Source organism: Haliaeetus leucocephalus, unplaced genomic scaffold (genome assembly GCF_000737465.1).
Source record: "Haliaeetus leucocephalus isolate CR32 unplaced genomic scaffold, Haliaeetus_leucocephalus-4.0 Scaffold140, whole genome shotgun sequence".
NCBI classification, from domain to species: Eukaryota; Metazoa; Chordata; class Aves; order Accipitriformes; family Accipitridae; genus Haliaeetus; species Haliaeetus leucocephalus.
Window position 1 is genome coordinate 15,060,017 of NW_010972576.1, and position 14,581 is coordinate 15,074,597.

Genomic DNA, 14,581 nt, shown 5'->3' on the forward strand with positions numbered 1-14,581 from the left:
GCGCTCGGGCCGGCGGCGGGGCCAGAGTTGCGCGGAGGAGAGGCTGGGCCTTCCCAGGCCTCCGCGGCGGGGCTCCCGGCAGGGGCCCGCGTCTCCCGGGCCGCTGCGAGCCGCTGGCGGGGGCTGCTGCGCTGGCCCCCGCTTTCCCCCGGCCCAGCGCCCGAGGAGTGACAGCCCTGGCGGCGGCGGGTTGCCCTGAGGGGTTCCGAAGGCTGCCGGCGCCTCGCTGGGGCCTTTCTCCCTTGCGCCGCTGCGGAAGCCGGGTACTGCGGGTGTCGCTGCCCTCGTCGCGTTGTGCTGGGCCCGGAGAAGGCCCCGGTCTGGGCCTCGGGTGTGACCGATGCAGTTTGCTGTCAGATGGGATGGGGGAAGATAGCGTTTGCTTCGGCTGGAAGTTTTCAGCCTTGCCAACGAAGCTTACGTTGATGAGAAAATACACAGGTGCTAAAGCTTTAAGAATGTTTTAGGGGAGCTAACATCATACAGGCAAGACCCCGACGTCGTACTGCGTTCAAGTTAGTTTGGACGAACTTCATTGCAAATCCCAGTCAACCCACTGTCCCGTGTTTTGTTGTTTTTTAGTGTAGTTCTGTTGGCTGTCATTGATGAGGAAATGCTTTAATTTTGTTAATACTAATACAGAATCAGCCACTGCTGATTCAGGTCTGGCCCAGTGCTTCAGTGCAGGTGCTGCTGTGATATGTGAACTTACATGTGGACATGGAGCCCTTAAACTAGCGCTGCTTTGTTTTTGACTAATTTAGGTGTAAAAAATGGTTCAGCGCCTGACCTACCGCCGTAGGTTGTCCTACAACACAGCTTCCAACAAGACCAGACTGTAAGTAAGACATAGTTTCTGAGAAGACTTATTTTTTAAGAAAGCTAAGTTTAAGTTTAGATTATTACATTAACTGAGTATTTTTCTGCCATACTTAGGTCCCGAACACCCGGGAACAGGATTGTTTACCTTTACACTAAGAAAGTGGGGAAGGCACCAAAGTCAGCATGTGGTATATGCCCAGGAAGACTTCGTGGTGTAAGTATTAGCTGTACTGGCATAGGGTTGTTTTTTTTCTTACAGCAGTGTTTTTTCAGTACAAAGAGCCTTTTCAAGTAATACAACATGCCTGTTTATTGATGAATTCTTGTTGGAACAACATTCTTTAAAATATTCTTCTCCAAACGTTGTAAAGTTTAACTGGTAAAATAAGCTTTGAAAGCTTAAAGAGTAAGTGCTTTTTTAATGCTTGTTGTTTTCATTGCTGTTATATCTGAACCTTTTTGTTTTATAAGATGTAACTGGCTGAAATTTTTAGAGCTAGACTGAGATGACTCTGTAGCAGGTTTAAAAGTCTAAATTGGACCTATTAGGTAGACTTTCAAAAAAAGCTATAAGCCATATTTGACTTCCAGTTTTAGAAAAAATGAATGAATGTTTTTCACGTTATATTTTTGTCCAAAATGTGGTGTAATCTTGGTGTAATGCCATTGCTCTTAGCAGTGATGGGAATGCTTGAGTAATGTCAACCTTTGAGCAGTTCCTACCCTTGGGAAAACAACCTTTTTATAAACAATTTTTTAATGAATCTGTTGGCGAACCCCTGTGGTAGAATGAAAAGATCAGCTTAGGAATGCTGAAGGAACAAGCTGCGACTTCAGCCACTTTTTTGCATCTTGAATAGTCAACTTCAGGTGTTGGTGCTTTTTTAAACTATCAAAGTGAATTTTCTTTATATGGCCATTATCCAAAATTACTGTCTTATGATACACTTCTCATTTTTGCTTTCTGTAGGTTCGTGCTGTGCGTCCTAAAGTTCTTATGAGGCTGTCAAAAACAAAGAAGCATGTTAGCAGAGCCTATGGGGGTTCCATGTGTGCGAAGTGTGTCCGTGACAGGTAAGCTTACAGAAAGCTAACTTTATTCTTGAGGTTACTTCATATGAGACTTTTACATATCACTGTGTTTCATAATGTGGACCAAAACTTTGAAGACTTGTGAGACATTGGTGTAGTAAAATGGAGAGGGTAAGCATGGGGCACATTTGCAGTGATGTGTGCGATCTTGTCCCTTGGATTTGAGCTAGTTACTGTATGTGGAGTTCCTCTGTAGAGAGTTTATGTTCTTCATAGTTTCTTACTGCATTGTTACTTTGTTGCTAAACATTCTGGATTTTTATATTTTATACTGAACCCCCATAGTAAAGATTTTTCTCTTCTGTTGTCCTGTTTTGTCTTATGCAAAGATATGAGTGTAAGATCAGTTGAGCTTTTTGCTTCTTTCTGGTGTTTTGGGATTCCGATACTAATTGGTTGTGTAGTAAGCATCTTTATCTGGTGAAGCTTTAAGATGGCCTTTGTTGGGCCTCACTGAATCCAGTTTTACTGTGTAACAACTGTAGATGCTATACTTCTTGGCAAGTTTGAGGAAAAAGTGTGTATTATAAAGAATATGTCATCTCTGTGAATGGTAATCAAAGCAGATCTCTGGAGTCAGCAGTCTAATGCCAGTTATTTCATCTGTAGTGCGAATCTTGCCAGCATTTTTTTTTTTTGCTTGTGTGAGTTCGAAGTTAAATCGCATTAGGTGCTACTGAAGACAGGTTGTTACAACTGCAGGTCTGTAACATAACTTTTCTGTGTTAAAAGGCAATTTTTTTCTGAGTGTTTTGCCAAACTTATGAACTTGGTAGTTCATTTTTAATACATGAGTATGCCTTATTCTGCCTAAACCAAAAAACACAGTCACCTGCTTCCCTGCAGTTGGCAGCTTTTTGCCTGCATCTCTTCAGGCATCTTTGGTAGGTTTTGAGTACTGCAAAAGTAGCCATATATACCAAATGCATGTGGAATAGCATTTTAATGTTTTGAGGTAGAGTGTGTATGGTATATTTGTGCTTTTAACTCAAAACCATCAAATAGGCTGTTGATGTGAGAGTACTATAGCATAGGTCCATCTGCATGGTGGCCTTCCATTATTTCTGGAAGACATGGTATTTAGGCATGACTTGACCTGCCAGAGTTTTCCCCGTTTATGTGCAAGGAGCTTTAGTCCTGATAGGGGAACTGTTCTTGTTTTGATAACTGGACTCACATAAAGTTTTCTGTAGTTCTAAGGAAGAGAGCTGACCATGACTGGTCACACCAATTCTGATTTTAAGAACATCTAAATGAATTTGCTAGTGAGGAATTTTGCTTTTTGCCTTTGAAGTTAGTGAAGGTGGTAATTTTTCCAATGTTCAGCCATCAGGTATTACCTTGCTTGCCTACGAGCCCCTCACCCTAAATTGGCAGGCACACTAGGCCTTCTTCCCCAAACCACTACATTCATACAGTGCCACAGTGCCTGTGTTTTGATGCTGACAAAAAAATCAATGGTTTCCCTTTTTATGTAATTGTGGAACTAACACGTGCAGTGAATGTTGGAGACAGCAAAACTAATTGTAACTTTATCTTATTTTTGTGTTTTCACCTAAGTAGATACATGTCCTAAAGTTGTTGTTTCTCCTTTCCAGAATCAAAAGAGCTTTTCTTATTGAGGAGCAGAAGATCGTTGTGAAAGTATTGAAGGCACAAGCACAGAGCCAGAAGTCAAAGTGAATCTATTTGTAGTTTCAGCCCAATAAATGAAAGCTCCACTTTTCTTGTGTTCTGTCATTCCATGTGCTAGTCAAAGCTGGTAGGAGCTGCTTCTCACAGCTTGTATAATGCAGAATTGAGTTTTGGTGCAGCAAGCCCCATAAGTCACGATGCTGTGTTCTGCGCTGCCTGCAGACAGGGAAATCAAGCAGGTGGAAGGAGGTCTGGTTAAGCAGGACTCCCGGCTCTGTCTCACAATCGTGTTGAGGGATTGGAGCAACTTTGAGCAATGCAGATTTTTTTCATGGCAACAGCTGTGTATGAAGTCATCAGAGGACTTGGCTCAGAATAAAGTTAGGAATCTGAAAAAGAAAAGCAAACAAAAGAAGACTTAAGACTAAAGACTGGAAGAGAAATTGTCAGATGAAGAAGAGGAGAGCTAGAATAGGCCTAAGGTAGTTTTGTGGAGTTTTTTTGTTTGGTTTTTTTTTTCAATAGTATGTGCTATAGTTACCATTACTTGGGGTGTGAGGGGGAATAGTCTTACTTCTCAAAGCCAGTGCTGTACCCACCAGACAGTTGCATACTGCTACCTTTGGATCTCCTGGAAGAAAGCTGCAGCTGTTGTATTCTGTTCCTGGGTTAGGAGCTGGAGGTATGATAGAAGCAGAGCTCCAGGGTGCAGCTAGGACAGACCTTTAATGGCTTCCAGAAGTAGGTTTTAGAGTAGTGGTTTAGGCCGCTGGTATTGAAACTTGAACGAAAGTTCTGTTGGTTTATCACTGAGGATGTAATGGTAATGTAAAAAGTAACTGTTAAAAGTGGAAATGGGCTTGTGTGCTGGTGTATTTCCCCCCACGCACACACCCCGAGCTGCTCTATAATCTCAGGAATTCCTGGTAGGCCTTGGCATTTGTGTAATGAGTTGGGCAGTTAAGTGTCCGTTGACTGTACCAGGAACTCTTGCATGGCTAAGGTGGGGAGTGGCACTAACCATACCAAGGACTCCTGTTGCTTGGCGGAGGTGGGGAACAGGAGCAGGAATAACTGACAGTCTTGGAGCATCCCTTATCTGAATCGTAGTCATTCCCTGACAGCCTTGGAACCTCCTTTATCTGAATCGTAGCTCCTGTGTAAACGGTGCCAGTGTTCCTGGAATTCTAGTAATTTGCTGATGACTAAAGCCAATCATCTTGTGAACCTATAAACAGTGGTCCTATATGAGGCCCTTTCAGCTCTCCTGGACCACAGTGGCTGCAACCAGTGTCCCTCTCTGACGGGGATGCTTCTCAGAGCTCACAAACTCTCCAGTTTGTGAAAATTGGAGGACTGTTGCCAAAAGCTGACAGGACCTGGGCTGATAACCTTTGCTCCTTGAGGCTCAACCCGTCGCCTGTTGAGAAAACATTGAGACATTTGATGTGAACGTTTTGCTGAACTCAAGGGGAATTTTTAACAGGTATACCTTTGGGTTTTTATATATATATATATCTTGGAGTCTGTGAGCATGCGCATGTGAATTGAGCTGGGGATCCGATAGCAAGTATAGTATAAGTATTGCACTTTTGAATCTGTAAGTCACTGTTCTGCTACGCACATAATCCCTTTAGACATAAACGGTTGACCAAGTCTGGGACTAGGAGTGGATGCAGCCGCACCTAAGCTCCATCAGGAGTTTAGAAAGCAAGAGGGTCTTCTCTGAACCTTGTGACTCAACAGGAGGGGAGGGTCTCCCCCCTTTTTACATCTCCGATCTCTGTGCAAATCACAAAAAATCAATTCTAACTCAATTTTCCTATGTAAGTTTCTCTCTTACCCTTTTGCATTTTCGGTCTCTGTATAAATCATTCTAGTTTGATTCTAACTTAATTTTCCTTCGTACGTTTCATCCATGTATTAAGAGTGAACCTTGCCATAGGACTTTGTGAAGTCGCACTTCTATAAATTCCTATTAAATCATTTTTTGCTAACACCCTTGACGGTGATTCTTAAAGCGGTCCAAACCACTCATTTTCACAACAGCTCATTTTGCTGCTTTGGTTCAATCTGTTTTGTAGACAGAACTGTAAATGTGCCTCTAACGCTATCCAGGAGTACTTTTAACACACTTGAGATAATTCTTGCATTACCTGTGGGTGCAGTGCAGTGCTATTCCTCACCCCCAGCTCTGAATTTTGGAACTACTCGGTATCTGACAAGAAGCCGGTATCTATTTTAACTGATAACAATTTTTTCAAAAAGTGGCGAGCTCCACCACCGCAATAAGGAAGGAGGAAAAATAATTACTGAGCACGCAGATTTACTGGGAGCAGTGAGGATGCCATTTGAAGAGGTTTCTAAGACCACTTGTGGAGTCTGCTCAGGCTGTGGCTCTGAGATGTGTTCAGATTCCTCCTCCTGACTCTATGCTGTCTGTTCACACCATGCCTAGCTCTGAAGCTTGTCAGGCTGTACAGTCAGCCAAGAAACAGATCACAGAAAACTGAGCTGATGGAAAGACCTGCCCTCTCGGTGGCAGCGAGCTGGTACTTTGGGTCAACTGCCTGCAAACTCACAGCGGTGCTGTTGGTGCCTCCTGGGTTTGACAACAGGAGATGGCTGTCATCCAGGATAACTGACTTAACACCATGCATGGTGAAAGGAGCTGTATCTCCCAAGAATTTTGTCGCAGTGTCCCAACTCATTAAAATGATTCTGTCAATCAAAATGGATAAACGTTGCAGCTAATTCATGTAGCTTTAAGTATGAAGCGTTTCTTTCTCTTCAGCTCGGGTTATGCTAAAACTTGTTCCAAAGGCTGTAGCTAATTAAAGGAGGTTTTAAGACTAACATTAGTACCGTGACATTTCTAGGTGCTGTTACTATAGTTAGTTTACCAGGTTAAAATTTTATTAGTTGTTGCCTTACTGTGCTAGTACAAACTTCATTACTTTGGCATGCTGGGAAACCGGTTTTAAAGCAGGAGCGGCAAGTAGGGCAGGTGTGTCTAACCTGCCCCCAAAGTGCTCTTGTTTTACATTAAAAGCTGTGAGATTAGAGTTTTCCTTGGAGCTTTTGGAAAGGAGGCAAGCTGGAGGGAGAATACTTTTGGAATAATTGGAAGTGTCATAAACTTCTGTTGACAGGCAAATCAGACAGAGAGGGAGATTTTTCCAAACAGGAGGGCTAAGACTGAAAATGATTAATTATAAATGAAGTGATTGCACTGAAAGGCAACTGAGTTAGGAGAAGTGGTATCACCACTGTAGGCAGAAATAAAAGCAGTCGTTAGGAAAAGTGTCAGTGAAATGGTAATAAGGCCTTAATTTTTTAAACAGTTTTTCTCTGAGCAGATGGCTGCAGCATAGGTATGGGGGCAGTTGTTCGGGGCACTATACCCCTCAGGGCTGCCGGTGCCCTCTGTGCAGTGGGTAGTAGGCTGGATGGCTCGGTGAGGCAGGGCGCGTTCACCTGGAGCGTGTGCTTTTAAACACACTTGCATAACCTGGAGTGAGGGGTTGGTATCGAGATGGTTTTTACTGCCTCTCTCTGGTGTTAATTTACATTTGCTGAAAGGCATCAGTCATGGGTGTTTGAGGTTTGGGTTTTTTTAATGGACCTGTTACTTCTCTTCAGCTAGCGCTCCGATTCAGTCCCTGGCTGTCAGGTGCCTCTTCTGAAGGAAACGCTTCCCATGCTGTCAGGAGACTTGACCTCAGCTTAGACAAAGGTACAGAGAAGACAGAACTGCTCCAGGAAGGGCTCTCCCCTGCCCCTGTTCACGAAGCAAGAGGAACTAGACAAGTTTCCACTCAAACCAGGGAATTTTTCTCCCTGATGCGTTGCCTGGGTGCTTCTCTCCATCTCGAGCCTCTGCTGAGCTGAGGACAGTGGCAGGTTGGCCCTGCTGCCAGCCTGGGCAAACGAGGCGTTCGCATACTTTTACAGGGGTGTGTAGGATGGTCTGTATACACCCAGGTCTATGCCCGCTTGCTCCCAGCAGCTACTGGTTTGATGCACCTTTTCCCCCGGCTCTCCGTGTGCTGCCATTGAGCTCTCCTCCGACTGCCGGCCAGGGTGGACACCACATCCCGCGGTGCAGGCAAGGGGCATCCCAGCCCCGCTCCCCTGCAAACACAGGGACCTGGGGGAGGCCGACTCCGGATCTCGTTCTTTTCCCCGGGCCTGCCTCTCCCCAGCCCGGCTGTCCAAGCTCACCCGCCGGGCCTGGGTTTTCCTCCCCCCTGCCAGGAAACTGCCGCAGCGCTGCCGGCGCCTTGGCTGCGGGGCCGGTGCTGCACCTGCCCGTGGGAAGTATGCCATAAGCGAGGCTGGTGGCGATCCCTTACGCGCACACGCGTGTCCGCGGCCGCCAGCCCCCCGCGGCGCGGCGGGAGCCGGCAGGGGCGGCCACGTGGCTGCCCAGCCCGGGGGGCGGGGCCCGCGCCCCTGTCCCGGCCCCGCCCCAAGCTCCTCGCCGTTACCCAGCACCGACACGTCAGTGCTGCTGGGTCCTGGCAGGTGGGTAAGAGCTAGAGACTGCGGCGGCGGGCGGTCTGCGTTTCCAGATGGTTTTTGCGCAGCAAAAAGGTCTCTCTTTACGTCTGTCCTTCTCGCCTTGGCGTAACTTTTGGTCGTTCCATTAGCTTGGCTTTTTTCCTTTTTTTTTTTTTTTTGTTATTTGTTAATTTACCCCTGTCAGGGCGTAGCAGCCAATTTCCGTTTCCGCCTTCGTGTCCGGTCGCGGAGGGCGGCCGCGGCGGGGCGAGCCAGGCAGGGAGCAGCCGTGCCGCCGCCGCCGCCATGGAGACGCTGTACCGCCTGCCCTTCGCCGTGCTCGAGTGCCCCAACATCAAGCTGAAGCGGCCGAGCTGGGTGCACATGCCCTCGGCCATGACCGTTTACGCGCTGGTAGTGGTGTCCTATTTCCTCATCACCGGAGGTGAGGCCGGGGCCGGTGTGAGCGGGACACCCCGCTTACGGAGTAGCTCTTCCCCTGCCCCGGGTGGCAGAGCCGCTGCTGCTGCCGACCCCTTGTCCGGCTCCAAATAGGGCGTGAAACGGGAACCTCGGTCGGCTCCGAGCGTCCCTGCGGCGTCGGGGCAGTTCTCGCTGTTTGCTGCTGTGCGTCAAAGGTGATGCTTGCTTTTCTCCCCACAGGGATTATCTACGACGTGATTGTGGAACCTCCCAGCGTGGGGTCGATGACAGACGAACACGGGCATCAGAGGCCGGTGGCCTTCTTGGCGTACAGGTAGGAGGGCAGGAGCGGGGCTCTGCCCCTGCAAGTGAGGTGCTGCAAACACTTAAGGGCAAGCGAATAAACACGGCTTACAGAGCTGTGCATCTCCTTTTTGTGGAGCTCTCTGTGCAAGGCAGGATCTGTTCTGTATCAGTCTCTGGTTTGCAAATATTTGAAAAAAAAAAAAAAGTAGCACTGAAACCAATGGAAGTAGAAAACCTCAGTCCTTCTAAAACTTCTAAAAATGAAAAGTCTGGTAAGAAAAAAGATTTGAGCTGGCAGTACTTCTCTTTCTTCCAAACCCTTGGTATTGAAGTTGAGTTTTATAGCGGATGCAGACACATTTGATCATACTTCATAGCAGCATACATAATGTTTGTGAAACTTTTGGTTCTGGTCTTTTAAACTCTAACATAATTGGGACTTTTGTGTCTGAGGGTGGGGAGCATAATTACAAATGTGTAACAACAGTGTCGTCTTTGAGTTTTTTTGCTTTTATTATTGAAAATAAGCTAGAGACTGCTTAGCAACAAATTGGTCCGAAGAGGGTGAAATCTACATTTGTAACTGTGTTTTTTATGTGTGTAGAAACAAATAATGGTTTTTGTTAAATACCAAAAAAGTTCTTTGAATCTGTGAGGTCTGTGACATGCCTCATGTACAGATTTTGACTTGAACTAGGTGTAGTATATGTCAGACTGGCTTAGATTGTTGCAGTGTAGATGAATCAGGCTAGTGCTGGGAGTTGATAGCACTTTAGTAGAAGTCAGTGAAAACAACATGAAAGAAGATGAAGTTGTTTGTTTTCAGGATATGAGACAATAATGATAATCTTCATTTCTGTATTAGCGTCCACAGTAGTTTCATCCATGCCAATTTTATGAGGCTGCTAGTATTGCTAATTACAAGGATAGGAAAAAGGTTCAGTGACTGTGGGAAGCAGGAGGCTCATGATCCAGGTGCAGTATTCTTTCTTTCCGCATCTCGGCTTCCCCTCTCTCCATCTGAGCTTTGTAAGAAGGAAGTCCAGCCATGTGGACTGACAGAGAGCCAGGGCACTTTCAGGCTGTGTCCCCACAATCGATATGTGCAAGCTCAGCGAGCTGGTAGCAAAATATACTGCAGACTAGAACTGGTTTTGCTGTGTGCTGGAACCAGTAGATGTTTCATGTGCTGACATAGTGCTTTGAGTGGGATTTGTACTCAGATGAGGATTCAGGCACTGCTGCGCAAACATCGGGATGGACATAAGACTTGGAAAGCTCAGTGGCCATGGGGTCATGGTTCCATGCCTCGAGTCATCTGTGACACCAGGTGCTACTTCAGACCAGATATTTCTGAAAACTGATGAGCTTGTGTGGTAGCCATTAGTATACAGTGTTATGTATAAAACCACTAGTATGCTTGACTGGTCACATTGCAGACTATCAGTCCCGGAGATAAATTGCATATTAAAGCCTTGATGTAATTGCATAATGTCAGTTTCCATACCTACTTTTTGTTAGAAAGTCAGCCATCAAAGTTAATCATCCTGTTGAATTTGTACAGCTAAAGCAGGTTGAGTACATGGGGTTTGAAATATAAAGTTTCTTTAAAACTAATCTTTTTCTGACTCTCTCTTCTTCCCTTCCCTCCCCTTTTTTTTCCTTCAGAGTAAATGGACAATATATTATGGAAGGGCTTGCATCCAGCTTCCTCTTCACAATGGGTGGCTTAGGATTCATAATTCTGGATCGATCCAATGCACCAAATATCCCCAAGCTGAATAGGTTTCTTTTGCTCTTTATTGGATTTGTCAGCGTGCTTTTGAGCTTCTTCATGGCCAGAGTTTTCATGAGGATGAAATTGCCGTAAGTGATTACTCTTTCAGCTTTTCTTCTCTTTCGTGGCTCATGTGTGTCTCTGTTAAATTTAAGAGTAACAGAAAATACAGTGAGGTATGGTCAAGATCTGCAGCTTGGCTATAAGTTGCTTTTTTCAACGCTTTTTTGGAACAAGCTACCTCAAATGAGGTGGGGTGCTTTTGGGGCCAGCTACTGTAAGATTGCACTGTGGTTAAAAAAAAGGTGACAGTTCCTGGTATGTCAGAAGATATGATTAGTGAGTCTGACTTAGAATTAATTTTAAGGTAGACTGAGTATGTAATGGTCGGGTAAAAGTAATTACAAGGTAGGCCTTTGAGGAAAAAGCAAGTGTCAAAGAACTTGAAAAAAGGCAAATGAGTTCATTATAGTGACAGTGTACATGAGAGATCTTAACTAGAAGAACTGATGGCAGCGGTACAAGTGTTCAGAAACATCTGAAGCAGTCTTGAAGATGATGTCTCAGGGTTTTTTTGTTGCTGGAAAACTGAATGTAATATTGATGCATACGATATACTTGACATTTTAATATGTCTATATTCACACATCAAAAAGTAGGAAAGATCTCGAGGCTATGCAAAATCCAAATGCAGGATTTTCAATTCCAACCCCCTCTTTATTTCTCAGTCCATCTATTTCATTTAGAATAGCTGGAACCTGGTGTTTGGAGGTACTGGTAGTTAATTTTTGGAGTAGCTCCATGAGGCGTTGACTTAACAACGACAGTCATTCCTTCTTTCTTAAATATATTTTTTAACCTCTGTAGTGTAGTTAAAAAGTTTGTTCCATAGCACAGAAGTGACAGGTTCCTTGGCAGCAGGTAGCTGGATAGGGACCTGCTCTATATTTTCTTGCTTCATTGATGCTTTATATTTTCTTGTTTCATTAAGTACACATGTGTCTTAACAGTTCTTTTTCTTAAACTCATTAAAGAAACAGGGTTTCAGAGAAATGGAAGAGAAAGAGACCAGAGTTGTGTTGAGTGTCAGAAAATGTTGGGTTATACTGAATATCTTAACACTGGTAGTTTGTGTAAAGGGTACAAATAAAGAACCTTTCGTAGGGTGTAACCTGGGCTTCAAAAATTCCAAACAATTACCAAAGCTAGATTGAGAATGGGCTAATCAATTTTCAGTGTTCATTGAAGAAAATCAGCTGAGGGAGGAGTGTGTAGTTAAGCAGGCCAGTTTGTACCTTGGACAGGATTTGTTGTTTTAATTAGCCTTGATTAGCAGAGTTTTTGGCAGTCTGAAGTTTTTGTTTTAAGACCATATTTCTCTTGATTTTTGAGGAGGGCTGCCTGTGTTTGCTAACTTTTTTTCTAACTTAAATTTTTTCTGTAGGGGCTACTTGATGGGTTAGTACCTCTTGTGATGTATGAAAGCCCAAGCTGAATTTACTCCTCTTCATGAAGTGTTTAAGAAGAAGCAGCAAGAAACAAATTCCATAGTCACCATCAACAGGAAAGAGACCTGGCTATAAGAAACAACTAGGGAAAGAGTGCTTTCTCTGCAAACAAACTTTCACTACCAATGGCTGATTTGTAGTTTTGAAGCAATGTTTTATCATTTCTGTTTTAGAGCTTTTGAAAAGAGCAAGTTACCTAGCTGGGTTTTTCTTTTTATATCCCAACTCAGTATGAAATAGAGAACTTATCTTTAGCTCTACCTGAAATAAGTATTAGCCATTGGCTTGACAGTTCTTTGTTGCAGGTCTGTCCCCTCTTCCCTGTGTGGGACAATTACATGTGTGAATCAGAGAAGAAACACCTAAAACGTCTCTTCCCAAGTTATAATTAGAAAATTAATAACTTTGGATGCTTTACAGTCAAAATACAATGTGTCTGAAATGATTTCAAAGGCACCTTTTGCCTTGATACTAATGGCTCTATGTGAGCAAATCCAGACATGCACTGGGAAAGGCAAACTGTATGAATGTGCATTTCTTTTTGAAAAAGTGTACGAAAGGAGCCAAATAAAACTTATTTTCTACAAAATTATTTGAACTCTATGCAGTTTCTGAAGCTTTCTTGTGTGCATGGCCTGTTCTACATCCAGGCTTGAGATGCCATACCGTACCATGACCACATAATTTCAGCTTTATTTTTCACTATTGGATAATGATTTTTTTTTTTTTTTTAATATCAGGGACAAGAAACCTCATATTTTCCATGAACTTGTACTGTATCCAAATGACATACTGTTATCAGTAGCCTGAAGCTGCTGCTTTTTTGTGTGAGAGGTGAGGCTCCAACTTATTTTGTCTTCATTTTAAAAGATTGGATGTTACTATCGTGTTTCATTGAAGTAATGTATTGCGTACTGGGGGAAGGATCCCTCTAAATCTCCATAAATGTCTTTTTTGAAAGCCATGTTGTTTGAAGCACTATTTTCATCTGTATAATAATTGTCAGTGAGAAACGTTGTTTATTCCACATACTTAATCAAATTTCTGAGCTAGCTCTTAATCATCTGCCCTCAGGATATGTCACTTCCACTCCCTCATTCTTACGTACAATGTGACTTCTGCATTTGCTCATCTTACATGTTATTAAGATTTAAGGTAGCTTAAGCTGTTTTATGAGGCTCGTAACTGCAAAGTTTCCAGTCTTTTCAAAGTGGTTATCTTTTGATCACTCTGGTTTTGGTGAGACATATGCTCACCTTCAGGGGGGAGTATTGATATGATGTAAGTAAATAACTGGATATGTAAGTCAACTTTTTAATACATCTGAGAGGGAAGTCAAACCTGAAAGTCACTTCACTGAATATAATCAAGATTCCTCTGGCTCGGTACTTGTCCCACTGCAGTTCAGCTTCAGCCTCCAAGTTTGCAGCTGATTCTAAATGAGCATGCTCTTAAACAGTGCTTTTAATGGCATAGTTGAATGCCTGTGGTCTATGAAATGCACTTGATTACTGTTGCATGCAAGGTGACATAACTTGGAACAAACAAAGCGGACTTAAAATTGTAAGGTAGAAGATAGTTTCAGGAGAGCAAAACTAAGATGATGACTCTCTCTGCAACAAACAACATTGAATGATCCCTTATGTTTGTTTGGTCACAAGCTACAAACTAGATCTGGTGTGATCCTCTGCCAAAGCATGAGGCACAGAGACAACAGGAAAATGAATGCAGAGCAGAAGACAGACCACCCAGAATTAGGAGTGTGATGGGTAGGAAGATGTACAGAAGGCACAACTGGAAATTGGTTCATTTTGTATGTGGGTTGGAGGCTTCTTGGTCACTGAAGGAGAAATTTCTACTGAGCGCTGTCAAATCAACTGCAAAGAAGAGGTATTGCTATGCATTATAGGAATCCCATTTTCAGTTAAAGAAAGGCTGGTATTATTTTCTGTAAATGTCTGCTGTTCCTTATAGCTAACAGCAGGTGGCCTTTACTACAGCGGTTTAGGATAGCAGTAGGAATCCATCAGTGACTGAAAGAGAACTTCCTGTAACTACTGACAGTATCAGTCTGTGTTTGGTTCTCATATCTTCTAGGGTGAACTGAACTAGATTGTGCAGTGGGAAATTAAAAACAAAGTTGAAACACTGTGGTAAAAGCAAAGCAGAGCTTATAGGAACACATCCTTCCATGATTAAAAACAGAAGTTTGGCCTATTTCCAAATGCAATGAAAAGAGTCAGGCTGAAGTGTAGACCTCTTGATTTTCTGGCTCTCTTGCTGGACAAAATACTGAATCCGTGGCTCCTCTGTAGGCTTCAGTATAATCTCTGAGTGATGATGCCTAGTCAATTCAGTCAGGAAGTGACATATAACGTGTGTAGCTTTTGGAAGTTAGCATATATATATATGAACCCTTAACAATCCAAGTGATCTTATGCTTAATTGAGTTAAGCTGAAAAATACCTCCAGATAAAAAAGACCAGACATTCTGGTTTCCTTTTTTTTTCCCCAA

General features: G+C 43.6%; 2 protein-coding genes across 2 annotated transcripts in view; both read left to right on the forward strand.

The window, feature by feature from the left end:
- Window positions 1-3,639, forward strand: part of RPL34 (ribosomal protein L34) — a 3,829-nt gene extending 190 nt beyond the window's left edge. Inside the window, exons 2-5 of the mRNA XM_010586241.1 lie at window positions 765-838; window positions 937-1,036; window positions 1,793-1,896; window positions 3,513-3,639. Of these exons, the coding sequence (XP_010584543.1) occupies window positions 774-838; window positions 937-1,036; window positions 1,793-1,896; window positions 3,513-3,597 (354 nt within the window). The 5' untranslated portion in view covers window positions 765-773 and the 3' untranslated portion in view covers window positions 3,598-3,639. The remainder of the gene's footprint in view (window positions 1-764; window positions 839-936; window positions 1,037-1,792; window positions 1,897-3,512) is intronic.
- A 4,412-nt stretch (window positions 3,640-8,051) lies between these two features.
- Window positions 8,052-12,792, forward strand: OSTC (oligosaccharyltransferase complex subunit (non-catalytic)). The gene is made up of 4 exons (XM_010586242.1): window positions 8,052-8,497; window positions 8,716-8,809; window positions 10,450-10,647; window positions 12,003-12,792. Exons 1-4 carry the CDS (start codon window positions 8,359-8,361, stop codon window positions 12,019-12,021), a joined length of 450 nt encoding a protein of 149 aa, XP_010584544.1. The 5' UTR covers window positions 8,052-8,358; the 3' UTR covers window positions 12,022-12,792.
- Window positions 12,793-14,581: the final 1,789 nt, after the last annotated feature.